The sequence below is a fragment of the Genypterus blacodes genome, unplaced genomic scaffold (genome assembly GCF_046128005.1).
Source record: "Genypterus blacodes isolate CSIRO-AG114 ecotype Tasmania unplaced genomic scaffold, CSIRO-AGI_Gbla_v1 ptg000036l_1, whole genome shotgun sequence".
NCBI lineage: Eukaryota > Metazoa > Chordata > Actinopteri > Ophidiiformes > Ophidiidae > Genypterus > Genypterus blacodes.
This window is the reverse complement of record NW_027466849.1, coordinates 3,361,645-3,389,297: the sequence shown is the minus strand read 5'-3', so window position 1 is coordinate 3,389,297 and position 27,653 is coordinate 3,361,645. Positions and strand designations below refer to the sequence as shown.

Here is a 27,653-nt window from a genome sequence, read left to right as displayed (position 1 = left end):
GGTGAGGGCTGGTGATGTCACACAAGCGTGTTTGCATTGAAAGAGACGTTGCTGTGGTATTTCTTCATTTGCATGTCGGTAGGCTTCTCATAAGAACATACTGTCCAAGTGTCTCCATATGAAAATGAGGTCAAATGGATTTTTGTGGAGTTTGCTATCACATTGACCACACATGTGTTCATTTGATCCTTTCTTTGCTTTTCTATTGTGATCCTCCACAGTCTTGTTGTTCGAGCACCAGTGGTCCCCGCATACATTTTCGCAGTATGACTCAATTACCATCCAACAGTTGGGAGTTATTCATCTATACATCTCTATTTGCCTCGACGCCTGTAGCCGCGTGGCTCTTAAATATGTTGGCGACGGACGCCTGTGCATTTCCTGCTCAGAAGATTTCCTCTGTGGCTTTGAACAGCAGGTCACATTTGGTTGAAATCTGTTTGAGGGAACAATCTGTGCTGCAGTCAGCACCACATCTGACTTGTCAGCACTGTGGTCTCATGTCTCTTGTTGTGACAATGCGCTTCAGGATAAACCACATGGACACGCTCAATAATCAATGACAACCCATGCAACTGTTTTTGTAGTGGGTATGTCTCAGTTTTTTGTATTCAAGGATTCAAGCTTGACTTAGAATGACGAGAGGATGGGAGGATTCATGTGTTGGCCTGTACACACTAATGACACACACTGGGCAATTTGCCGCTTCCATTGATTAAAGTTTATACCCACATTGTTCATAACACTCTCTATACCAAATACATTCCAAACTCTCCTGGGTGGCGGTTTCTACAGTTTCCAATTGATGGTTTATTCCGTAAGCCACAAATCACTTCAAGCTCTGCAGCTTTCAATATGCAGACGCAACAAAATACTCAGAGAGCTCCAGTCTGGACCAGCCTGTGTCTGAGATTGCAAAGATGTCTCAGTATCATCTGAACTTTTTGTAATATCACAAACTTTGTAAATATCACTGATTTCGTAGCTGGTCACAGACGGAGCTATATGTCCCCGCTCCTCAGCTTCAATGAAAGACTCTCTTTTGTCATACTTTCCTTTTTAACTTGTGAGGTTTATAATTGGTTTTTAGAAGAAGTCTAATGTGCACAGTGAGGCAGATGAACGTGGCCAGACACCACATTTGGACTGACTAACTGAAACTCAAGGATATCGTCTTGTTACTGCCTCACATTTCACCGATTAGACAGCAACACCCACTATAAGTGTGATGCCACTCCTCTCCTATGTTGTGTCAATGTTAAGAGGAAGTGAAGTGTAGCGTTGCTGTAATGCAGGTTTTTTTTTGGCCTGTTCACACAATGTTTCGTAATCTAACAAGAACCATACATACAATGTGTATGAAAACATGTCAGAGAAACATCTCTTAACCACAAGTGACTAAATCCCCACTCTACAATTGGATAAACAAAAGTTTAAAGTGAAACTGTACACAGTGTGTTCGTCTGTTTGTTTGTTTGATCAGTTGGGAGAGGAAAAAGCTGCGGGCGAGCACTGTTCGATGTCCCTATTCGCCTCAGACACACTTACACGCTTACATACATAAGCGCACACACCAACATTATACCAAGCCAATTTACAACCTAGTGGATCTCCAGATTGTGTTTGCAGCGAAGTCCAATTGGCTCCTCTCCAAAGCTCTATTGAGCGTATTCCCTGCCTCTGTTTTCTTTATCGTCCTATCAAGATATTTCCCCTGATGGCCACCCTCCTGCAGGTGGGAAAAAGAAAGAATGTATGTCTGGATAATGAACTCACACCTCTTTTCTCTCCGTGCCAAAGACTCTTTACGTCAAGCAAAGCTGTATCGGCTACATCTTCCTTCTGTCGCCGTGTTTTGAATAGACTTGAGGTTGATTTTAAGGATCAAGCGTATTCCAACACAGATAATTTACTGATTGAAATTTGATCGCTGGGTGGGAAGAGAAGAATAAGAGAATACAGACTCGTCTGGTTGTTCAAATGGGCGGGCAGACGAATTGATAGCATTTAGTGGAATGTGTGTTGTGTCAATCTAACAGCTTGTTCTTGATCTAGACTAGAGGGACATAGCCCAGACGTTCAAACCGCTCGGTAGAGCCAGAGCCAGATTGACGTTCCAGTTTATTGAGATTTAGTGGGCCTGCGTGGATTTGAATGATCCTCACTGCAGTCTGTCAGTTGTCATGATAACAAATGGAAGATGACAGGTTCAGTGCCAGACATTTTCACTTTTCAGCTCAAACTTTATGCCAAGGACAGCCCACACGACCACACCAGCGGGCCAGAACCACGAGTGATGGGATCATAAATGGATGATGGCTACTTTGATAGTTTAGCACAATGTGTTTGATGTACTTATCTTATCTCGCTGTTGACTCTCTGCTGTAAAGGATCTTTATCTAAGCTGATTAAACGCATGATATGATGATGTATCACTCTGCTCATCCTGTAAATAGGGCGGACATTCACTGTAATACCTAATCCGGTCCCGTCTGTCATCTCAGACAGGATGGAGAGGACACAGATGGACTGATTAGAGAGTTTATATTAGTGGATATTATAATTCCGTTGATTTGTCTCTCTTAGCAGTGATTTCATTCATATTTTATGTTAAGATGAGACTAATAGGCCACAGCAGGCAATTCATGATGTTCTGTTGTAGTTCTGTTGTTTAATTTTATAAACATCCCTATCAGGTACATTTCTAACACTTCTATCAATGCCAGTATGAAATTTGAAATTTGTAGCTTCACTTCATTCGGTGCATAAACTGCACAAGAGCATCAGACCTGAGTAATGATCCACACTCACTTTACATACTTCACATGGTGGGAAATAGCTTTAGATTGCTCTTTAAAAGGTGCCTCTGTTTGTCCTGTATTATTCATGCAGGTAGAGTCACACAGATGCATTTAAGCACAGCTGCGTTTCTGACCTTGCTATGAACAAACCTTTCAGACTCCGATGAGGCAAAGTAGCACTACAGTACGTTTAACTGCATCACCTTTTCTAAAATTTCATTTCAACCAAAAATGAATCTGGTTAAATAGCGAGAGTGTGGCTTCATTGTCTGTCTATTGTTGATAAGTTCAGCGTTGCCATTGGCCCATCTGACTGATGCGCAGATGTGATCGGCTGAAGAGTTGCCTGTAATACCGACAAGCAATACTAATGATTATCATCACAGTATTGTGAAAGAAGCTTGCAGACAGAGTTTCATTTTAAAGCAAAACAAAGACGCACACACACAGACACACGCATACACACAAAAAGAGGAGATGATTCAGTCTGGTGCTCACTGAGCCATTGTCACTGTCAGGGTGGGAACAAAACTCCATCGTCACGCTTAAAAGCTGACCAGATTTATCTCTGTCTGTCTGTCTGTCTGTCTGTCTGTCTGTCTGTCTGTCTCACCCATCTCCTTCCTGTACTTTGATAAATCTGTTTTCAAAAAAATGCTTTTCAATATGACTGAATATATATTACAGTCCCAGTTGCAGATATTGATCCAGATCGGTGGGCGCATTAAAATGTGTTGCTGCAGCTCTGGAAGTGCCAGGTAAGGCAAAGGGGGGAGAGGAGAACAGACACAGACACACTCAACTGTTCTTCTCTCCCCTTTGCCTCATGATGTCTCCTTCAATTTTAACCCTTTTCATTTCAAGTTTCAGACTCGAAACGAGCCGAACCGATGTCAATCTGACAGAAGTTTTCTTCCATCTGCGTGGAGTTTGTTTCATGGAAGACAATAAATGACCTTGTAAGTGAGACTGCACAGTCTCAAACTTACTGTGGGTCCGCCTTTGAGTTCTTAATTGTATGAATCTCTTTATATAAAATGTTATTTATTGTCGTCTAAAACATTGAGATATGAAGTCACTTTCACATCCTGTTTTAAAATGATATGCTAAATAAAACTGAAAATTCACTCCCACATGAAAAAAAAGGTTTGACTGTGAATAGATGAATATAGTTTTGGTCCAAGGATGAAACTTGAGATATTGAGGAGTTGTGAAACTGCAGAGAATGCATTGTTTTACTGATTGGGTTTATAAACACACACGCACACACATCACATTTCAAAGAATAGAAGAGGAGAGGTGACATCAGGTATAAAGTACAATAAGGCCATCACTTATTAAAACGCTTATTAAAAAACAAGAGACATATAGGAGATAATAAAGATATGACGCAGAACCTCATATCTACAGGAAGCAGAGCGACAGAAGAAGTGATGTGCACAGAAACAATGCAATTTAGATGATTTTAAACTAAGATTGCCACAAAAGTCATAAAGAAGTTAACGTTGAGGCTTTGTGATGGCTCCTGATGTGGCACCGGTACCTTGACTCCACACACTCCTGAAGGGGCAGCGTCGACTTGACACCACATCTGCTGGCTTGTTGCACAGGAGCTCATTCATTTTGGAAATGCATCCGAAAACCTGCACAAGGGTCAGGATTAGGATCGCCCGGGACCTCCTGACTGTGCCAACGCTGCATCACTTTGTAAGAAAGAACGCCTTGATTGTCTCTGCGAAATTCGTCTTTCAAATTCATGCTTTACATTTCATGCAGTTATACACACATGTTTCACACACATGCATACACACACATCTGAAGGTTTGCGCCCAGAGGGGCGCAAACCTACACACACAAGCACCGGAGGGGGCACCGCAGGCAGCCATCAGCCGGCGCCATCAGCCGGCGCCAGTGGACCAGGTTGGGGTTTGGTGCCTTGCTCAAGGGCACCTCGGCAGTGGCCTAGCGGCAAACTGGCAACTCTTTGGCTGCAAGCTGATATATGACCATGTGTTACAGTAGGACTTCATGATCTTGTTCCTGTGCTTTATATGGGGGCCACAGCTTGTTTATCTCTGTCTGTCTTCCTTGCAAAAAGACAATTTCTTTTGGAAGAGAGGTGAAGACCAATAAGAGACAAAAGCCTCGGATCCACTCTGACTTATTGCACTGAATTCTACTTGTGACATCAAGATGTGTTAAATCAAATGTATGCTGTTCCTCATTTTGCTGGAGGTCTGTCTGGAAGAGGAGGGAGCCCTGGAGACAACACAGAAGAAAACACAGCAGAAGATGAACATGTTCTAACAGGGCACTTTCACTGAGACAACATCTCCAGAAGCTCACTGGGTGCTTGTCTGAAGCAAGCCTTTATTTTCTCTTTTCCCCCTGGAGGTTTTTAAAAATGATCGATTTTTACATTATTTTAATCCAATGGACTGACGGGTTATTGGAAAGAGGAGTGATGGATCTGCGCGTGCAAGAATGAGCATTGATCACTGAGAGAGGGGAGGTCGGGTTGCTCCCCTGAGGACCCGCCACACACACACAGACACGTTGCGCTGTTGACGGTAGTGTGTGTGTGTGTGTGTGTGTGCGCGCGCGCGCGCGTGTGTGTGCGTGCGTGTGCGTGTGTGTGTGTGTGTCTGTTCCTGTGTGTGTCTGTGTGTATGCGTGCTCGGGTGCATAAGCCAGTCGATGCGGGTTGTTGCTCCTCTCCTGTGAAGTTCATTTCCGTTTAGAAAATCCGTTATCGCTGTCTCACTCAGACACATTGGATGCGCCGGTATTGTGTGCGTACAACAGTCGCTTGTGCGCAATAAAGTCGCGATATAACGCACATCACCGGATGCAACGCAAACTGATGATCCAGACAGCGGGAGGAAGCAGCAGCTCATAAGGCGAATCGAGTGTGATGTCAGTGTAATATTGGTGGGAAACATCGCGCACAAGAGGTGAAGTGGACCGAGGCGAGCGCGCACTCGAGCTGTGAGAAGCTGCGTTTCCCTGGGAAGCGCGCGAGCGAACGCCCGCACACGCGCGCCCGCACGCGCGCACGCACACGCACACGCACACACGCACACACACACACACACACACTCGGTGCTACTGGTGAGGCAGCAGACAGCACAGAGCAGGAGAGGAGGAGAGGAGGACGCGCGGCGCAAACCCAGACAAAGTTCTCCTGCTTCCAGTATGAAGGCAACACATGCTGCAGTTCCGTTTGATGGAAGTTTGGTACATTAGAGAGGAAGAAGCAGGGATCCTCCACCGGACGGAGCGCATGGACCGCGTGGTAGGAGCCGTTTAGTTCAGCGGAGCCGACGCAATATCCAGCCATGATTTGGGCCGTGTTCTTACCGCTTTTGCTATCCTGCGTCCTCGGGAACCGGACCGCGGAGCAGGTTCCGTTCTTTCACGGCCATGTCTTTGAGAACTCTTCTCCGGGCTCCCGAGTCAACGGACTGAGCGTTCCGCTAAAGCGACTCAACGTGCAGAGGTTGTGCGGAACCGGGGAGCCCGGCTCAGCCGCGGCGCACTTCAGCCTCCTGGGAGACGGGAGTGAGAATTTCCGTGTGCTTGCGCACCACAAACGGGGGAATGTTTTCTTGAAGACATGTGGGGTTTTGGACCGGGAAGAGCGGGCTGAATATGCGCTGGGTCTCGGTCTGTGCTGCGGGCTATGCGTGGGTCTCACCCGCGAGGAGGAGGAGGACTCTACGGTGGTCACGGAGGTGGCGTCCATCAAGGTGGACGTCCTGGACACCAACGACCACCAGCCTATCTTCCCCGAGACTGATGTGAGCCTGAGCCTGGACGATGCTACCGCTCTGCGCACCGCCATATATACGGTGACCGCGCGGGACGACGACAGCGGCAAGAACGCAGAACTTATCTACTTTACTTTGCCGAAAAACGGGAGTTTTTACGCAGTGCCCAAAACTGGCGACATTCTCCTGGTGGACTCAATTCTTGGTCTGGAAGGTCCGATAAAGTTTAACGTGTTTGCTCGGGACCGCGGGTGGCCGCCGCGCACCAGTCCGGGCATCGCCGTGGAGATCACTCCCCGGCAGTGGCCCCCCGCTCCCCCGCTAAACCCCCAGCTGGTGAAGCGAAAACCTAAAAATAAAGAGCTGGCCCGGAGGTCCAGATCCGTGTTGGAATCCGACAACCCGATTTTTATCAACGTGTCGGAGGATGCCGGGATCGGTTCGGTGGTGATGAACCTGATCCCGGTGCGGTTTCAGTCGGCCACGTTTGAACTAGTTGAGCCCGACGCGGAGAGCTCCCCGGTCAGCGTGAGCCGGGACAGCGGGGATATAGTCATATCACGGAGGCTGGACCGGGAGACCGAGCCACTGGTGGAGATCAGCGTCAAAGTTCATGATAAGCGAGGTAGGAGCTCAAACAATGTTAATGTATGAGCAATTTAACCAATTTATACTGATGTACATTGCACATGGATGTACAGAAAAATCCCTCCTTTTGGATTCCTGTAACCGTGTGCGTAAATTACGCACGGGGAAGCAGAACGGACGCGGTGCTCTCAACGCTGCATTTCATCACGTTAAACTGCTAATTGATTGATCAAACGACGAGTGGAACCATTTCTTGGATGAATTATAACCATTGTGGAGTGGCAATAGAGGTTTTAAATTTTGTGACATTCATTAGCGCTGATGATAATGATGATTTGTGTGTCTGCTGCCAGCGGCAAAGCTGCTTCCTGAGACGCCACCAACAGGTTAATTATAACCTGTGGACAGAGAGAGAGAGAGAGAGAGAGAGAGAGAGAGAGAGAGAGAGAAGGGGGGGGGGGAAGCGATATTAGAGGCTATGTGTGAAACTATCTGTCTGTCTGTCTGTCTCACTGAATAGTGTCAAACACAATGTCTGGTCCCATTATATGACCAGTTAACAGGACAGTTAACAGTGTGACCTGAGCAATGTGACCTATCTGTGTTGGTAATGTGAACTATCCCAATGCAGAGAAAGAAGCTGAGCTTGCTCTTGACCCTCCATTTCAATCTGTTTGACGGCCTCAGTAATGGTATATTGAGCATTTTGCTGTATTTTTCTCTTGCTCACATAAATATTGATGGAATACTGGCTGTGAGATTGACATTGGACTAATGTGCATTGCAGGGAAAAAGTCTCCAAACAGCTTTATGTAAACAGTGCAGCAGCTGATGACAGATATGAATGGACGTTTTAGAAGTGAACAAATTTCATCTTTTCTGACAGACTTTTGCAAGAAAACATTCATCTAATGCAGTTATGTTGAAGGAAGGAGATATCTTTGCAGGAAGATGTAATGTATGAAACTGAGACACGGCTGCTGTCCAGACACGAGACAGCGCACATTAAGTGCAAGTTTTTAAAAAAGACTTATACAGCATGTATGTAGATTAGAGACACACATTAACTGTCGCCGCTCGACTGAGGCTCGTTTGGGCTTGTTTGGCTGATTGGGTCGTCAGTGTGTCTCGGCGGTGTCTGCAGCTGAATTTTAATGTGTTTTGCTCTAATGTGGGCATAGAGGGAGGATCAGGGAGAATGGTTGCATAATGGATGGATATAAAAGAAAATCCTAAAAGCCAAACTTCTCATGTGTTGAATGGGAGGGGAAGGGGCAGATAGGCCTGAACTACATTTGAAATGACCGTGGCTGGCAGGGGGGGTTTGCTCCATCAATTGTGTGTAGAGGACGAGGAACGTGGCATCCGTTGCGTTGTCAGTGACTCGGTTGAAGTCTTTTAATCCTTTTGGAGTGGAGCGCCCTGCTTGAGCTCCGACCTCCCTCCATCTGCTCACATTATCCTGTTAATCCCACCCCATCCACCCTGTTTGTCTCACTTTCTCTCGTTGGCTTGCTGTCTTAATTTCTCACCCGTATTTTGCCCCCTCACTCTAGCGATTTGGTCCAGAGAGGCGAGGCACGGTGATAGAGAGACAGAGAGAGAGAGAGAGAGAGAGAGGGCATTTGGCACGATTTTTTGTAAGATGGAAGAGGGAGTGTGTGCGTGTGAGAGAGAGAGAGAGAGAGAAAGAGAGAGAGAGAGAGAGAGAGAGAGAGAGAGAGAGAGAGAGGGAGAAAGGGAGAGAGACATAGTTTATGTACATCGGTAGGAGGTTGTAACCTCAGCACACGGACGAGAGCCATGGAGTGATGGCTGAAAGTGTTAACAGCATGAGTGGAAGAAGGAGAAAATGTGTTTGTTATATGAAGAGCTCGACAATGCAGAGAGAGAGAGAGAGAAATTGATGGATGGAGGAAGGGAGGGAGGGAGGTCGCTGTACAGGTCGCTGGGCCTACACTGTCACTGAATTGGATTGGATTTATATCTGTCTGTATCTATTTATGTATATAACTTCCACGTGTCTGTCAAATCAGCTGGTGTGACCAAGTGTAATTACCCTCTAAAAAGTGGAATACCAGCAAAAAAATGAATAATGAGGATTTATCTCATCCAAAACATTGTACAGCACGTAGTCAGAGATGTGCAGCACACGAACACACTCTCACCGTAAATAAGGCAAAGTAATTAATCTACAACGTGCTGTGATGCTGCACTGAACCGCTGTCATGTTACATAATTGTTTCAATGTGATATTCCGCTCTTAATGAGCAGGTTGTTTTGTTTGAAAATCTGGTCGCCATGGTAACAACTTAGTTGCAGGTAAACATGCATCTTTTTTGGGATGGGACAAAAGCAATACACTGCAGGCACAAAGGGGGCGCTGTTAGACTATGTTATTGTGTAAATACATCATTGGTTAAAAGTTCTCTAAATAATGGCTAATCGGTAACTGGTTAACCTTAAGTGGACCCAACTGATTGCTTTGTAATTAAATGAATTATGTCACCTGTGAGACAGAATGTAAACTAAGACACATCAGCATTCAGTCTTTGAGCTGGACTGTCTCAGTATTTGCTTTATTTGCTGTTTCACTGTTGTGTGGTGTCACTCAGCGATCTTCCTCTCCGAGTGTTTTCCACGGCACGTCCGACTTCCAGCTCCACCAGCGGCGCCGAATGCTGTGCCAATAGCAAACACATCGGGTACAGAGGTTCTCAGGGACATATCGATTGCACTGATTTGAAGGCTTAACGTGAACAATCACAGCAACCGATTTTGAGCCTGCAGCTGTGAAAACAATTTAGAGCCAAAGATTGCGCTCAACGTGGACCTCAGGAGTATAATGCGCTGACACAGAACATGCATATCCAAAGCCAGAGCTTCAAGGATTCAGAGATTTCTGCATCGCGGAATGCCAACTGTGGCCTTTCTCCATGGATTGGCTCTGAGCCTTAGAGCGTCAGTGTCCAGACTGTCCGAAACATAGCAATGAGCAAAGAAACACGGTGCTGAAGGCCTAGATTAGTGAAGTTTTTAGGTTACGGGGAAGGATTGTTGAAGACGTCTCATTGCATTTTCAGCCAAAGCTTCAGCACTCTGGCAGCTCTTTCATTGCTTCAACCTTATTCCCCACGGTTACATCTGATGGTCACTCGCTAACTGGGAGGAAGCAGACTGATGTTGGCCTTCGTCCAAGCTTTTGTTACACAGCGCACAGTCACTTTGGCGTATCGATCCCTCTCTTCCTTTCCTTTGTGTCTTCCCTAACTCAGGCGTCTCCAGATCGTTTGTTCCTTAATTGGTCAGAGAGAAAATCATCCATGCCGCCACAAAAGAACTTTCCCCCCTTTGATTCATTAAATAGCACTGGTGCAATGAAGGCGGCGAGGATGAGCTTGTTGAGATGAGATTGTTAATACTACAATACAGTATATTTTCACATGTTTCAAAGAAAAATGTACATTGCCCATGTTTGTCCCATTATATCTACGCTTATACTGTAGCTGAAATTTATTAATTAATGTACTGAATGTACTGTACTGTGCCCTTCAATCTTCTTCCAGCCCTGTTACTTTAATGAATTCAAAAATGCATTCTTTTATATATAAAAAACAAGTGTGTATTTGCTGTTTATTCTGTCCTTTATTTTCCCTCATTTTTAGTAAGTAAGTAAATAGAATATGTAATTCTATATTGCATTGCTTATAGATTACGGTTGTGCAGACTTTTTCTAGATTTTTTCTTCCTTCTCCTCTTTTCTTATACAACAGTAATACTTCATTTGGGAGTGTGTGTATATATTAGATGAAACCAACTCATGTATGTATGTAAAGAGAAGCAGCACACAACTCAGATTGTGGTAGGAAATACAGTACATTCCATTTGATTGAGATCTCCATATCTCAACTTTTCTTGCCGGAAGAACGATAACAGACAAAAGCAAAATCACTTTGTTCACACGGTTTGAGGAACTGCCTGTGGCTCTGTCTCACACATGACTCTCAAGTGTTTCTGTATCGACATAAGCAGCAATGTGTGTGTGCGCGTGTGCAGTGTGTGTATTTGTGTGTGCAGCATGCGTGTGTTCTCAGGATTTTGGTTGATGATGAGAAACAGCTGTCTTTAATTAAGACAACTGTTGGGTGAGCTCTCAGAGCGAGATCAACCAAACACACACACACACACACACACACACACACACACACACACACACACACTTGCACAAGCAAAGCCCTCTGCAGAATAAAGGCTGTAGGAAGGCTTAGACAAACAAAGCGGCGACCCCCCAGCCAAAGTGCTCTGTGTGATATCATCCTCATCTCAGTCCGTCTGCGTTTGACGCCACGGTAACCCAAACTGATGCACTTTCACCACCAAATACATACAAATGCACATGCGTGTTATTAACTTGGAGATCAGGGTTGCCAAATGATCATTCCATTGATGCCCTGGAGAGAAGTCTGTTAGTTGTCTTTTGTTCCTTCAAAGAGAATGAAACGCGTAGGTTTTACTTCCATGATCTATGAATATTTGTGCTGATTGGTGCCATCCTATTAAAATGCCTTAAATCCTCACACACAAACACACAACACAAGGAGTTCACCTCTCTGTCCACTGAGACAATGGGGCCTAAATTGCTCCTCACAACTGGCCTCCACTGGCTTCTTGACCACACTTTTCCCTCCTTGCTCCCTTCTTCTTCTCCTGCTGATTCCTTTGTCAGCATTTTCTTCCTCATTGTTTTTCTTTTGCGCGTCCTTTATCTAAATGGTTCATTAGGAAACATCCAAACCTAAAGGCTACAAGTCTGCATGCCAGCGCTGACGTAATTATTAAGCTTCCAGAGGCATTTCCGATTGCTCTTTTCATTTTCCTCACAACTTTCTGCGGAAGGTTAGGTCTGTTCTGCATCTGAAAGTTGCTGCAGAGCCTCCGGAGAGACAACACTGTTAATTTGTTCCATTAGCTCGTATTCAGATTAGCAACTCTAAGTCTTACACCAATTCTCAACTACGTTTTTGTAGAAATTCCAATTTACAGTATCAGAAACTGTCAAAGGTGCTGCTGAGTCACTGTGTTTGTGTCGTGGGTGACCAACATGGGAAACGGCGGCTCAACAGTGGATTCAATGGGTGTCTAAAGCCCAACAGTGAGTTAAAGGTGTGTGTGTTGCGCTTAACCTCGAACAGGAGCTGCAACATTGCTCACATCCACACTCTGTGTCGTGTCTCACTCTCGCTCAGTGTTCGCTTCTCATCATGATGCAGAGGGAAACGCTGCCAATTAGCATTTGAACTGCGTTGACTCTTTAAGAAACTGCCTACGTTCTGCGAGAGAGAGTAAGATGGAACTCTTCTAACCCTCTGAGAGCCAGCTCTCTTCCCGGGGGTGACCAGGATGCTAATTTTGCAAAATAAGACGCCGCAGACTTTTCCAATATGCATCTTGCTCGTGACTGGTGATGTTCGATCTCTCCGACCTTGAAGTTCCTGACTTCCCACAGACGCCTCTGTACTGTGAGAGGAGCTTCTTCTCCCTCTCTGATATGGACTGCAGCTCCTATATATCCTGTCACCATGTTGTTTACTATTCTCTCTACTGTTTCCCGTCTGCATCTTCATCTCTACAGAAGACGATAAACAGATTGGATGCGATATCTTTTTTTAAAACTAAATTGTCAACTTAAATCCTGCCGCATGTCATTGCCGGAGACTCTGCAGGCAGAACAGCTCCTTCCTCTTTGTGTTGTTTTTGTTTTTGTAACGCGAAGCAACGCAATAACTGCTCGCAGAGGCCATTTGAGGGGATTGTCATCTGAACGAACGTGATAATTATAACAACCTGTCTTTATCGAAGTGTTGGCATGTACAGCAGGCACAAGTTTTAAAAACCGAAGCAAACGCACGCCATCACTTCAATTCTAACAATTAACCTTCCTGTTATCTCTCCAACCCAGCCAGATTAAACCTCATCTCCCATGAAAATAGAGCCGGGGGTTCGTTTCAGGTGAGGCAGAGCTGCGACGGTAGTGCGTCGACGGTCTCGTCTTCACACTGCTGTCATAATGGAAGTTGTAAATGAAGGCTCATGCCTCCCTGACCTGTAATCCATCAACAATAGAAGGCAACTTTAAAAGCTCATTGTTTGTCAGACGCGAGCAGTTCAGCGAATCACCCACCGCTTCAGTTGCTCAACTCTGGAAAATGACTACTTTTATGCAATATAATGAAAGGGTCCTTTACATTACAACACAATCTGAGGCTGATGAAGGTTAGGAAAAGAGGCTGTGCACTTCAGTAATCTGGATAATTGCCTTTCGACTGTAAAGCTGGAATGTTTGAACCTGTAGATTTCTGCTGGAGTAACGTGGTCATCAGCCCATGTTTATCCTTAAATAGGTATCTTAGGGAGTTTATCATTCCGGTTTAGACAGAAAATTCTGTTTCATATTGAATCCTTAAAATCATTTTTAAGGGATAACTGAAACTGGAAACTTGTACTTTGAATAATTCAAAGTAGATAACCATGACAGCCATGGAGAGCGTGTCACTTTGAGTCCTGTTCCAACCCTTTAAAAGAAATTCTCACGTTCAGTACAATTTCAGGATTGAACATATTTCGTCATGATCGAGTAGCTTGGCCTTCGCCTAGTGGCTGTGACCTTCATCACGCTGTTAAATGTCACAATGCAAGCTTTAAAGCAGTAAATCAGAGGTGCATGGTAAGAGTTTCTCGCTTAATTGATATCAAACCCTGATTATCCAGCAGTTTGTTCTCATTCGTTGCATAGCACATTGTGTCCCCTCTGGGTTTCTGAGCCTTCTTCTGTTTCCTTCTGCTGTTTCCTCGCACCAAAGCTTAGATAATGCCTTCATATTTAACATTTTCGACTCTTTAAACTTCACTGGCTCACTGGGAGATTGATTGCAGTATATCGCAGCCTGCCACAGCTTATAGGTTCTTTATTTGCCTAGTTGTGACCTTAAGGGACAGTTTGAAAGCCACAGTGGCTTTGTGTTGGCTTACTGACTTCCTGTATGTGTAATGTACATCACATTCTACATACAGCCAGATCTACAGTATAGTGTCAGACTACGTTGATTAAAACACAATATCACACAAAAAACAAAATATTTTGTGGTCGACCACCAAAATAAAAACTTACAGAATACATTGACTTATGACATTTAATATAGAATAAAATGAATTTACAGAGAAATTGTGCTGTGTTTTGTGAGCAATGCAGAAAGCAAGAGTGAGTGACTGTCACAAATTCTACATTTGGAGGAAAAAAAATCTAATCAGAGAGAGAAAAATCTGAATGATAGACCAGGCTCAGGGTTAAGTTCCATACAAACTGGGTCCAAACACCCAGAAACGTGAAAAGTCAGGCCAAAGGAAACTGCAAAATCATGAAAAAAAATATAAATAAATTAGGAACTGAAGATGTGAGACATCTGGAAAACAGGGAAGCAAATAAGCACATGGAGGGAAACTTGGAAGCGTGGGGAAAACAAGAACCTGGGGAAACTCACATCAGAGCAAGTTTCTCATCAGGAAACACACACACAACATCATCTGGCGGGGTGGGAATCAGGTGCGTGTGGAGCTCAGAAGGTGATCGATTGGTTAAAGAGTAGAGAAGCAGGAACAACATTGAGACAACACAGAGACAGAGAATAGAGACAGGAAGCATAACACTGGCTGGGCAACAGGAAACACATGAACTGACAGGTAACACTTCCATTCTCTGCAGTGATTATAAAGGAGCAAAATAGAACCACTTTGCTGTTTTACACTAAATGAAAATTTCTATGATGAAATGTATTGTCGTCACATGTGGGTCTAGTAGCGCTGCAGGCAACAAAGACTCTCACGGTCTATCAATGTGCTCTTCTGCTCTCCTTATGAGTCTGATTGCGTTGTCAGACCCCGCACACATTACCTCAGATTCTAATTCATTAAATATTGTGATGTTATTTTTATTCTACAATCAACATTGTACTTACATCACTTTTTGTGATGTTGTTGATCGCTGTGCAATCGCTGTGCTCCAGTCACATTTCACCTTCTTACCTGTCTTCTTGTTCCATCAAATGAATTGGAATAAAAAGTTCAAATGGCTCCATAGGGTTCATGATATGAGTCCACGCCACAAGAAACCTCGGTGAGGCCTTTGGGAGACGCACTGACGAATTACATTTGATCCCATTCACATCTCTGCATTTCCCAGAGAACATTGGCCCATTGAAAGAAAGAAGAATACGTGGTACAAACATAGCCAGTGTCAGTAACCTCGTCTGCACCCTCTGCCTCTTCCCTGCACCTCGGCGCCTCCTGCTCGCGGCTGCAGGTCTTCCTCTGTGCTCTCCTCAGCGGTGTGGCCGTTGCCTTCGTAATTGAAGTGTGTATTACTGTAATATGGCGAGAGCAGAGTCTTTATTTGTGTGTGGGTAGAGGCCACAGGGTGACTTCTCCACGTCCAGACTTTCTGCCGGCTTTCGCTGCAGCGGGATCAATTAATGTGCTTGTGTGTGAAAGTGTGTGTGTGTTGGGGGGTTGCGAGTTTGGGGGCTGGGAGGGTCAGTGCACATGCATGTCTAGATCAAACAAATGTTAGCGTGTCTGTGGTGTCAGACCTCTTCCGCCTAGCAGCTGCCCAGCAACACCTCCTCTAATATGCTGAGCACACCAGAGCTCCTTTTTGCTCCTCTTCCTCTCCCCTCTCGCGCTCTCTCTCCCACGTAGGCGCTCTCATCTTTCCTTCCATCTTCACTGTGTTGTGAATCAATACAAAACATGATTAAAGTGTTTTACTTTCCCTCAGTGTGTAGTGCTTGCGCATCTGTGTGTGTGTGTGTGTGTGTGTGTGTGTGTGTGTGTGTGTGTGTGTGTGTGTGATCCCCCGTACCCACGCTCTCCGCTCTGTACTCCGGGCAGAAGTAGCAGCGCACAACAACCGCGTGATTTGTTTTCCCCATCTCCTCCCCCAGCTCTTCCCTCTTTCTTTTCATTCTTCCTCCTCATCCCCCCGTGCTTCTTCGTCTCCCTCCTCTTCTTCGGTGCTCTATTTCATCCCTTGCCGCCGCCTCGCTCACTCCTTGGCTGTTTTTCTTCTGTTTTTTTTTCACCATCTTTCCAATTTTTCTCTCCTGATCCTCTCTCTCTCTCCTTCCCATTCCATTATTTTTCTTCTCTCCAGTTGTTGATGTATGCATAGTTTATCGAGTCCTTCCCCGCCCTCTCACACACCCTCTCCCTCGTCCTCTATCAATGTGAGTGATTGTGCAGCCCTGTGAGTGTGTTAAAGACATGAGATGACTGTCAACCAGATCAATAAACGTGTGTGTGTGTGTGTGTGTGTGTGTGTGTGTGTGTGTGTGTGTGTATGTTTTCTTTTAATCTCACACTCTCCCAATCATTGCTCAAACGTCCCAGCATATCAGGCTGCATGCAGGCATCCACATGTGCAGTAACGCATGTAGATATGTAACACAAACCAACACGCACACAAGCACACACACAGGTCACGCAGGGGGTGTGCTCCAAGTAATTGCTGCACGTTACTGTGATTGATTTCCTGTGTGTTCCAAAGGAAGTCAGTTCATCAGATTAAAACAGAGACAAATTGAGAATTAAAGATTGGATGCCTTGCTTTTCTGTCTCTATCGGCCACACACAAACACACGCATGCACCCTCACCCCCCCCCCCCCCCACACACACACACACACACACACACACACACACACACGCACATCTTCTCTGTCCTACAGTAGCGTCTCCTGCAGAAAGTGGCTTTGTGCAACACCTTATTTGTCAGATTATTCCCCGTTGGTTTGCTTGAGTGCAGCAACAACTCAGTAGAATGAGACCCCTGTAATGGCTGCATCAAGCAAGGGGCCGCTTACTATTCAGTTGTAGAGATTTACCCCGCGTTCTTATTGACATTGCCGTATCCGGTGGGAAGCGTGAGATTAATAGCAGATGGCGATAGGAAGAGAGTTCAAAGGTCAGGGCTACAGCCTGGGTGATGCTCAGGTGAAAAAGAGCAAAGTGGACGGAATAGGAATGTGACAAAGAAGGGCGTACGGAGTTGATTTATTTTAGTTTTTTGGGCGATTCTGTAAGCGAGAAGTTGTATATCACCTTCTTCTACCAGTGTAGCAGGAAGGGAAAGTGCAGGAGTGTTAAGAAAGAGGAGGAGAGGGGGAGGAGGAAGGAGAAAGGAGTCATTCAGAGAGGAAGTTCTAAGTAAAACACATCAAACATTCAGCTCAAGCTTAAAACGCCCTCGATTATTTTCAATATTAAGCAACAATTCTCCTCTGCACCTAATGGAGAGGAGAGGAGAGAACGCCAATCAGAGATGCGTCGGCAACCATCAAACTCATTTCTGCTGTGAGGGATAATAGCGGACATGCGAGCAGGTGCTGCGTTGCCGGCTTTACACACACCCATGTGAATTCTGCAAGCACAGCACAACGTGGTCCAGCAGATGTCTTCGGGGGCAGAACACATTGCGGCCACATCAGAACTGAACTGAGACAAACATCCAAACAGGAGGAGGGAGACTGGGACTTGAGCCCAGGTCCTCTCGCACCCTGGGTGAGAGTCATACCAATGGGCCGCAGTACAGTGTCAACTGTTTTGGGAGTCAGAGGAGTTCTAGAGGCAGGAAGTGACAATGCGGCGTAGCAATGACTGTGACGTTTACAGAAATGTACGATGCCTTTGTTTGTACTTTTGTGAGCAGAAGACGAACACACTGCACACACTATTACGCTTTTCACTGTAGACTCATGCTGCACAGCTCTTGGCAGGAATCCAGCTCAGAAATCAGAGCCGAGCCAATCAGAAACCCCCAATCCCCTTAAAAACGTTGCTATTAAATGGCACTTGGCGAGTTGTGAAAATCATCAGCAATGACCTTTAACCTTTAATCAGGTTCATTGTCGGTGACTGTCGGCACCTCTGTTGTAGCTTTCTGTATTGCTGCCAGAGGTAAAGCCAGAAACAGCATCACCTGCACTACACACACACACACACACACACACACACACACACACACCCAGGCAAACGACATCCCACTCAAAAAGGTTTAGGGAACACTTGTCATCCTAAATTGCACAGTCAGGCTAATGCAATTTCAGACACAAAAAATGCCTGAAGGTGTCATTGAAGCAGTAACGCATTAGCACATAAATGCCTGTGTGTGAGCATGCACAGATACACACACACGCACACAAACGCACGATAACAAGGGCCCATGCCGTGAGTACCAATCTGCTAACACGGTGGATTGAGTCGACTCGGCAGGATTAGCAGTGACGTGTAAAACAACAACGCTGTTAATTACTGCTGTACAGTCACGTATGGCAGAGAGAGAGAGAAAGCGAGAGAGAGGGATGTGATTTCACAAGTTGAAGATAAATAGAGGGAGTGTGTGTGTGTGTGTGTGTGTGTGTGTGTGCGTGTGTGTGTCTTTGGATGTTAAATCAATGTGGATGTTTATTCACCTGTGATGGAGCTGACGTTTAACCAAAAACCCTTGCTGTAACTAATCACACACACACAAACAGACAAACACACAGATGGCAACATTATCGACCGTCCAGTTGTTCAGCACAGCAGCAGCAATAAGACAATGCTGTCATCTCACCATAGTCATCCCTCTCTCTCTTTCTCTCTTCCTCTGATGTGTGTGTGTCTGTGTGTGTCTGTGTGTGTCGGTGTGCGTGTGCCTCTGTGTGTATGTGTGTGTGTGTGTGTGTGTGTGTGTCTGCTGTCAGGCCTCGTCTGTTCACTGCCCAGCTTCACTCCCTCTAAAATGCCTACTACACCACAGAGTTCCTTTTTTGCTCTTCTTCCTCCTTGTTCCCCCCCCCCCCCCCCCCGTGTGTGTGTGTGTGTGTGTGTGTGTGTGTGTGAGAGAGAGAGAGAGAGAGAGTGTGTGTGTGTGTGCGTGCCAGAGAGCAAGGAAGAGAAACAGATAGGAAGAGACTCCCGAGTCGGGGCAGATCGATAGCACTGACTGAGAGATCACAGCCATGCTTAGTGTCCATCAATGACTTTGTGTGTGTGTGTGTGTGTGTGTGTGTGTGTGTGTGTGTGTGTGTGTTTGTTATATGTGAGTGCAGGCGTGTGTGTAGACGAGGGATGGATGATTTCATGGAAAAAAGGAAACGGATGAGTTGTGCTGTCACCATCTCTCTCTCTCTCTCTATCTCTCTCTCTCTCTCTCTCCGTTTCTCTCTCTCTCTTTGTTTCTCTCTCTCTGTTTCTCTCTCTCTCTCTGTCTCTCTCTGTTTCGCTCTCTCTCTTTGTTTCTCTCTCTCTCTTTCTCTCTCTCTCCGTTTCTCTCTCTCTCTCTCTCTCTCTCCGTTTCTCTCTCTCTCTTTGTTTCTCTCTCTCTGTTTCTCTCTCTCTCTGTCTCTCTCTGTTTCTCTCTCTCTCTCTTTGTTTCTCTCTCTCCGTTTTGTCTCTCTCTCTCTCTCTCTCTGTTCCTCTCTCTCTCTTTGTTTCTCTCTCTCTGTTTCTCTCTCTCTCTCTGTCTCTCTCTGTTTCTCACTGTTTCTCTCTCGCTCTCTGTTTCTATCTCTCACCACACTGAACACCACACACCTATAAGCAGTGATGAGTAATAAAGTTCCTCTGCAGCTTTAAGTGTTTGGCTCTCATATTCACCTGGACATTAATTCACTGGTATTATGCATTGGAAGTCTTTAAATTCACATCTCCGCTCTCCCTGTGAAGCCTGGTAGCAGGACTGATCCAGGCAGCCGCCGGATCAGACGGATCAGGAGGAGCGGCTCCTCTCTCTCTGCTTTACATTCTGCTCCATCATGTCTTTTCTTCATTTCCTCTTCCAATGTGCAACGTCAGACTTCATCCTCCCAGCATTGATCACCTGTCCGTCTGCGCGGAGGCGCAAGGAAGAGCTGGGGTCAACACACACAGACACAAACGCATAGACTCTCCCTCCGTTTGTGTGTTTGTGTGTGTGCGCTTCCTTCTCTTCCTCTCAGGCTCCGTCTCTCCTACTTCAGTTTGTTGTTATTAATTATTAATTAAGTTTGTTTAACGATGCAGTCAAATATCACCACAGTGAGGTGAAATTGTAAAGCGCGAAGAAGCGGTTGGTACCTTAGCAGCCCTCCTGCCTCTCTCTCTCTCTCTCTCGCTCTCTCTCTCTCTCTCTCTCTCTCTCTCTCTCTCTCTCTCTCTCTCGCTGATTCTATCATCTATCTCTGTCTCTCTGCCCTTCGTCTTACTTTCTCTCTCTTTCTCTGTCCCACTCACTCTCTCCATCTGTCTCTGTCTCTCTCTCTGCCCCTCCGTCGCTCTCTCTTCCTCTCTGTCTCTCTCTCTCTCGCTCCATCTCTCTCTCTATCTGTCTCACTCTCTCTCTCTGCCCCCTCCCTCTCTCTCCAGCAGTGATTAGGTTGTTTCCATCTACTGTGCAGCGTAGCGTTCTGTGGCTAATTGGTGAGTTCAATCAGAAAGACGAATGACGAGAGCAGAGGCTGACCTTTCAGACGCACTCGCTCCTCTCCCGTCTCCGCACATCTTTCCTTTTCCTGCCCTCTTTCCTCACTGCTCTCCTGTGTCCGTTTGCTCAACTTTCAATATCTCAATCTCCCCCTCCTCTCCTCTCTCTGTGAGTTGTCAGTCAGTCACATTCTTTTTGACGACTTAATACCCGACTTGTCAGGAGGAAATTACAACATGCATATTCACACACACCCACACATGTCATTGTCCTGGTTTGTTGGTGGATGTGTGCATGCCCCTGCGTGTTTATTTGTGCATAGTTCACTGTCGCCCAACTCTAATAGCCCCCCTCCCTCCACCCCTTTACCTTGCTATCCAAGGAGAGTAGAAAGCAATGGTGCGCAGCTGAACAATGGCTGGTCCTGGCTGCATGCAGCCGAGTCGTTTGTCTGTCTGAAAGCCTCGGCGTGTCCAACTTGCTTTTCCTGTCTGACCCGTGGGCCGTGACTGATGGCGGTACCACGTTAGAGCGCAACCCCTTCGTGTCAGTCGCCGTGCCCACCGATGTCTCGTTCAATGCAGCCACGACCTTGCAGGTGACTGAAGTGGCAGCATGAACAAGCTCGTCACACAGCACCTGAGCATTGGAGAGTTGAAGATTATTTGCAAGTTTTGTTTGTGGAAATTAAATATCCGCTTATAATGGATGAAAAAAGGCTACATTGCTTAATCTATCTATGTCATCCATAATACTCGGGCATGGATCCATTGAGATCGGGTGTTCATTCCCAAGAAACAAGACAGAAATTAACATTATGTCCTAAATTTAGCCCAGATGTGTTCCAATCCTTGTAAAACCAAAACCAAAAACCTATCAAGGAGCTTAAATGTTCAGACTTGCAATTACAGCTGGAACGTGTCCCAAAAATCAAACGTTCATATAAAAACTATGTGTTTTGCTTGTGTATCAGCGCTGCAAAGCCTCACTGCTCAATCCTGATTTATTGCTCATATCTGATTTTATTGTGTGGCTGTTAACACCAATCTTTGAATGTGGCCTGTCTGAGAGCAGATCACACTGTACTGTTCGTCACTCCCTACACACTCACACAAACAAAAGCGCTCTCGTCTTCCACCGCATCTGACAAACCCAATCCAAGTAATTGAACAAACTGTTAAGAAAATCTGCTGCTGCTGAACAGGAAATGAAGTGTTTTTGCGTCTGGGAAGTAGAAGTCTGCGATCAGCATCAGAGCGATAAGCATCATGTCTGAACAGTGAACATGAGGCCGCCTACAGCATCGCAGCCAAATCGAGGATATTCTGCAGGCAAAAGCAGCTTTGGCCGCCTGACAATCACAGACTCATTGTTGTTTGTTACACATTTTCTGGCCGCGAGATGGTCGCAATTACATAATTCTAACTTGGGAAATTATCTCATTACCCGTAAAGCCCTTTGAGACATCGTATGTGACATTGAGCTATTGACTTGACATCATTCAGCGGCACTCGTCTCCTCCGTCTGCCTGCGTCATGGCCGTCACCGTGACGATCTCAACCGCTGCCATTGTCCCAGACACGTCAGCTTTGGGTGACTTAATGGCTTCCTGCAAGGGGATATATGCACGTGTGTGTGGGTGTAGGAGTGCAAGTTCAAAGCCTCTTGTTGTCATGTGAGGGTGTGTTGGCCCTGCAGATGGCCTTGTTTAGCAGCACTTGTCTACCTGTCAAATTCCCCACAGAGCTTTTATCTGTCATCTCCAATAATATCAGCCAATTGCAGTATATTAAGAGAACAGTGAACTGAACATCACAGTTCTGTCTTCTCTTTTGCTTGTGTACGTGTTTGTGTGTGTGTGTGTGTGTGTGTGTGTGTGTGTGTGATGTGCCTTCAGTTGGTCCCAGAGCGTTTTTTTGCCGTCTATAGCCTGATTGTAGAATCTGTCGCCGCTTCTTGATGCCAGCCGTCTCTTCTCGCTGATTGCTTTCCTTCCAACCCTTAGATGTAAGAAGAGCAATCAAAACTCAGTTCAATTTATTTTGTTTTATGTTTTGTTGAAAAAACAAAACAAAAAAAGCCCTCTTTGCGTCGTTATCATCCGCTTTGCTTTTACTCTTTTTATTCGTCCAACAAGCCGCATCAATTAAAGTAACATATTCCTCTGTGTACTGTACAGCTCTCAGGAGTGTAGGTGGAATGAGTGTTGACGCGTGTGTGTGTGTCTGTGTTTGTGTGTCTGTGTTTGTGTGTGTGTGTGTGTGTGTGTGTGTTTGTGTGTGCACCCGCATGTGCGTGTGTGTGTTGTGCGTGAATGTGTGATACCTGTATTATCCAATAAAGACGCCGCAGCAGCTCCCAGCTCGAAATCTGTGTGAAAATAAGCTTGATAAAATGCGATAATCAAGGAGGAAGCAGATGAAAGGATAAAGCAGACGCTGCCTCCTGCTTCCCTCTCTGCAGCACCGTCGCATCCAAAGTGCGCCTCTGCAAAGCCAGATCTAATTAAATGATCTCTTTTACAACTTGATATTTCTCCCACTTTGTTTCGTTTTTAAAAACAGTATAACACGTCCTCGTCATTCATCTTCGTCCTCTTTGTCTGGATTAGTTTTTCCCTTTTCTGTTCTCTGAAATCAATTTAGCTGGTCAAAGTGTCACCTGAGGAGGAACATCTGGGGGAGGTGGTTTCTGACTGATAGGAACATGCCATAACAAGCCTTATTTCAACAGTTCTGATGCACAAATATAGAATTTTGTTGCACGGAAGGATTTGGTGTTATTGCCCTCAGAGTGATTTGTTTACAAGGTGAAGTTGTCTGCAATGCCAAACTGTTCCCCAATCCGAGCAGACAGAGCAGAGCTGCAAGAGGTATTTTTAGAGGTAAAATACAAATTCCTGGATCACCGCCTTTTCTGCCTGTGCGCATGTGTGTGTGTGTGTTGATGTGAAAGCAGCACATGCGGGATGTGATGCCTGAACACTTGCTACCCTCGACAAGAGCAAATTGATTCCCGCCAGCCTGATGCAGAGAATGCATCGCTACATTCCCGCTATAAGAAACGTACGGCTGCTTGTTACTTGGCTTTGCCTCAGTATGGATGCGTGTGATCAGTGACAGAAGACACACTCTGGCAGGTAAAATCAAGAGTTCTTCTCCCCCAGCAGCTGTCACGGGCCAAAGCAGCTGGTATCTTTTGATCCTCCTGCCAGAATTCTTGATTTGCTTTCCGCCACTCTACAGCTACATGATCATTAACCTTATCTCTGTGCCACGGGCTGCCAGCAGCATCGCCTCTTTTAATTGCTTAAAGCTCACCCGCAAAGGTACGTGTGGCTATTTGGTATAATAAGGTCCTGCAGTCTCTGCTCGGGTGTTAATTCCAGCCTCACTCATGTGACTGATTTCTGCTTTGCACTTCAGAGCTCTGTCTCTGTGTGAGGTGGAGATCAAACCTGCCGCTGCTCTTTGCTTCCTGGTTTTCTTCCTTGTTGCAATGCAAGTGGTGCTAAGATAAGATATGATAAGATAAGATAAGATAAAAGTTGATTATCCCGAGGGAAAATACTGTGCAACAGTTACAGTACAGAGCAGAATGAAACTAGAACAAGAAATCACCAAAACTAGTGCAATATAGAGAAAAAAGCAACAGTGCATGCAGATAATAAGTACAACATAATAAGTACACACAATAAGGGGTACGAAGTACATACAATCAGGGAACAGTACATGACAATACAAATACATAAGGAGGACAAGGGTACAAAGTGCAAATGTGCATCTGGCTATATAACTACAGCATACACGTGTGTATATAAGATATACAGCAGCGTGTTGTGCGACATACTATAAAGTGACCTATGACCCCAACGGCCCTCCCCGACCACAGGGAGGAAGGATTTCCTGTGGCATTCAGGCGTTCAGTAGTACACCTGGGAGGAATGAGTCTGTTACTGAAGGTGCTCTTGTATGAGGCCAGCACCTGGTGGATAGGGTTAGAGTCATTGTTCATGATGCTATGTAGCTTGCGCAGCATCCTCCTCTCGGACAAACGCTCCAACGAATCAAGTTCAGCCTTCCTTACGATCTTATTGATCCTGTTGCCGTCTGCTGACCTCGCCCTACTGCCCCAACACACAACTGCGAAGAAGATGGCACTAGCAACCACAGACTGGTAAAACATCCTCAGCATGGTGTTACATACATTGAAGGATCGGAGCCTCCCCAGGAATTAAGTCGTCTCTGTCCTTTCTTGTACGCCTCAGCGTTCTTAAACCAGTCCAGTTTGTAATCCAAATGGACTCCTAGGTATTTGTATACCTGCACAGAGTCCACAGTCACCTCATTGATGGACACAGGTGTGGGGGGTGACTTTTTCCTGCGGGGTCCACCACCAGCTGCTTAGTTTTGTCACTGTTGAGCTGCAGGTGATTCAGCTCACACCACTTGATGAAGGAGTCCACGAGTGGATGTACTCCTCATCTTTCCACTCGGTGATGCAGCCCACTCCACACAGCTGGGCAGCGCATGCTTTGAGGACCCTTGGGCTGATGCCGTCGGGACCTGCAGCCTTACCTGGGCGGAGTTCTGCACAACTCTTTCCTGACCTGCTCTGCTGTGAAGACAGGTGTGCAGTGTGTGGTGGTGGGGGCAGAGGTGTTGTGAGGCATGGGGGTGGGGGGAGGATGTGTGGGGCTGATACTGGTGGGGGGAGGTGGTGGCAGGCGGAGGATAGCAGGTATGGTGTTGTGGGGGAATGGCGGGGAGGGGAGTCAGCGTGGCTGGAGGGTTGAGGAGGGTCGATGGCTGAAGAGCTGGAGGAGTGGGCTATGGGCCTCTCGTCAAATCTATTGAAGAAGAGGTTTAACTCGTTGGCCCAGTCCTGGTCCCCTCCTGTCTGGCTACCGGTCCGCTTGTAGCCAGTGATGGTTTTCATGCCGCACCACACCTCCCTCAGGTTTTTTTGCTGAAGCTTTCGCTCCAGCCCCCTCCTGTAGGTGTCCTTGCCCTGTTGGAACTTCTCCTTCAGCAGCCACTGGTCATCTCCTCTCTATCATTGACCCTGAAGGCTCTCTTCTTCTCATTCAAGAGGGCCATGATATCTCTGGTCACCCAAGGTTTGTTGTTGGATAAGCAGCGTACAGTCTCTTTAGGAACAATACTGTCTACACAGAAGTTGATGTACCAAAATCAACAAAGCCTCATCAGCCTCCCATGACCATCTCCTCACTGTCCTTGTAGTCACAGGCTGCCGCTGGACCAGGGGCTTGTACAGGGGCTGCAGGTGGATCAGGTTATGATCAGACCTTCCCAGTGGAGGAAGGGCAAAGGAGCTGTATGCCTCCTTAACATTGATGATGGATGAGTGGATGATGTCACTCGCGATCGGCGTGCTCACCCAGGGAGGAATGTAAACAGACAGACAAGAGGATAACATGTGAGAACTCACGTGGCAAATAATACGGCCTTAGACTCACAGCGAGCGATTTAATGTCTGGGCTACACAAACGTTCTTTCACAGTGACATGACCAGGATTACACCATTTGTAGTTAATAAAAATAGCAAGTCCACCACCTTTTCTCTTGCCACTCTCTCGGTGAATCCTGTCCACCCGAAGCCGGCGACATTCATGTCCGGGATGTCCTCGTGGAGCCATGTCTCCGTGAAACACAAAACACTGCTCTCACTATACACCCGCTGAGTCCTCACTAAGAACGGTAGCTCGTCCGTCTTGTTAGCTAGCGATCTCACGTTCCCCATGGTGATGGAAGGGAGATACGGTTTGTATCTCCGTTTCTTCTCTCGTTGTTTCACCCCAGCCTTACATCCCCTGTACTTCCTTCTCAACTCCTTGGGGATTTTGGGCTTTTCCCGTGCGGTCAGCCGAAGAGAAACCAGCTGACTGCGCGTGTAAACAAAGACTTTGCCGTAGTGTTGGGCGAAGACGGCCACGCGGTTGAGTAGAAGTGTCCCAAAAATGAAGAGAACAGAGACCACTTTCCACAGCATTGTGATGGGATGTTAGGGAATCACTAGTCAACCCTAACGTAACTGATTAGGCAACAAAAAACACACAACATTAATAGAAAAACAGCTAAAGGCTAATAAGAGAGAGGAATATTTTCTATTTCTATCTCACATTGTGTTTGGTGAAATTAATGTTTAACTTTTTCCAATTCATAACTGCAACACATTCAAATCCACGCTATGCTGGATTACATGCTGAGTATTTTTGGCTCCAGTTTTAAGATGATGGATTGTTGACATCAGGGCGGAAGCTCGAAGTAGAACAGATGCTCAGCAGCGCTGACAGGACAACGGCTTTGAATCAGGACACCTCCCTTTAGGGCGGAGTTGCGGGTGTGTCGAGGAGACACGAAGGAGGAGACACACAAGAGCCCAGATTACACTGGAGGGATGGTGTGTCCCATCTAGCCTGGGGACGACCCGGGATCGAACAGAAGGAGCTGGAGAAGGTGGTCAGGCAGAGGAGACATCTAGGTGAGTCCAAATCCGATAAGCCGCAGAAAATGGAACGGATGGATTGTTTACACGCTGGAGTAAATCAGTCTCAGTCTGGCAATGCGACAATGTTGATTCTCCTTTTTCTTTGTTTTTGGCGAATCTGATTGTATAAAATGATGGCGTTAATCACAGCAAGAAGAAGAACCCTCACCGGCTTCACTCAAACTGCAAACACAGTCGCATGGAGACATGACACAAAGTCTCCAACATCAGATGACCCCCCAGACACCTCTGCCCTATCAACCTGAGCCAAATCCATGAACGACACCTCAGGGCCGTGTTAAAATGTTAAAAAATGCTTTTGATTTGGCTGCTGTAAGGAGCTCTTCATCGAGCGGTGCCATTAGAGGATTTTTAAATGTCATTGCGCCATCAACGTGATGTGATAATTAAAAAAATGGAAAAAAACTTAATGAGTGTGTTAATGAATTGGCGATGTCGTTATCAACGTTGCTAACCAGGCTTTGTTCTGT

At 46.0% G+C, this 27,653-nt stretch overlaps 1 protein-coding gene across 1 annotated transcript in view; it reads left to right on the top strand.

Moving 5' to 3' along the window:
* Positions 1-6,139: 6,139 nt before the first annotated feature.
* Positions 6,140-27,653, top strand: part of LOC142996137 (neural-cadherin) — a 189,234-nt gene continuing 167,720 nt past the window's right edge. The window contains exon 1 of the mRNA XM_076147040.1: positions 6,140-7,196. Within this exon, the coding sequence (XP_076003155.1) occupies positions 6,140-7,196 (1,057 nt within the window). The remainder of the gene's footprint in view (positions 7,197-27,653) is intronic.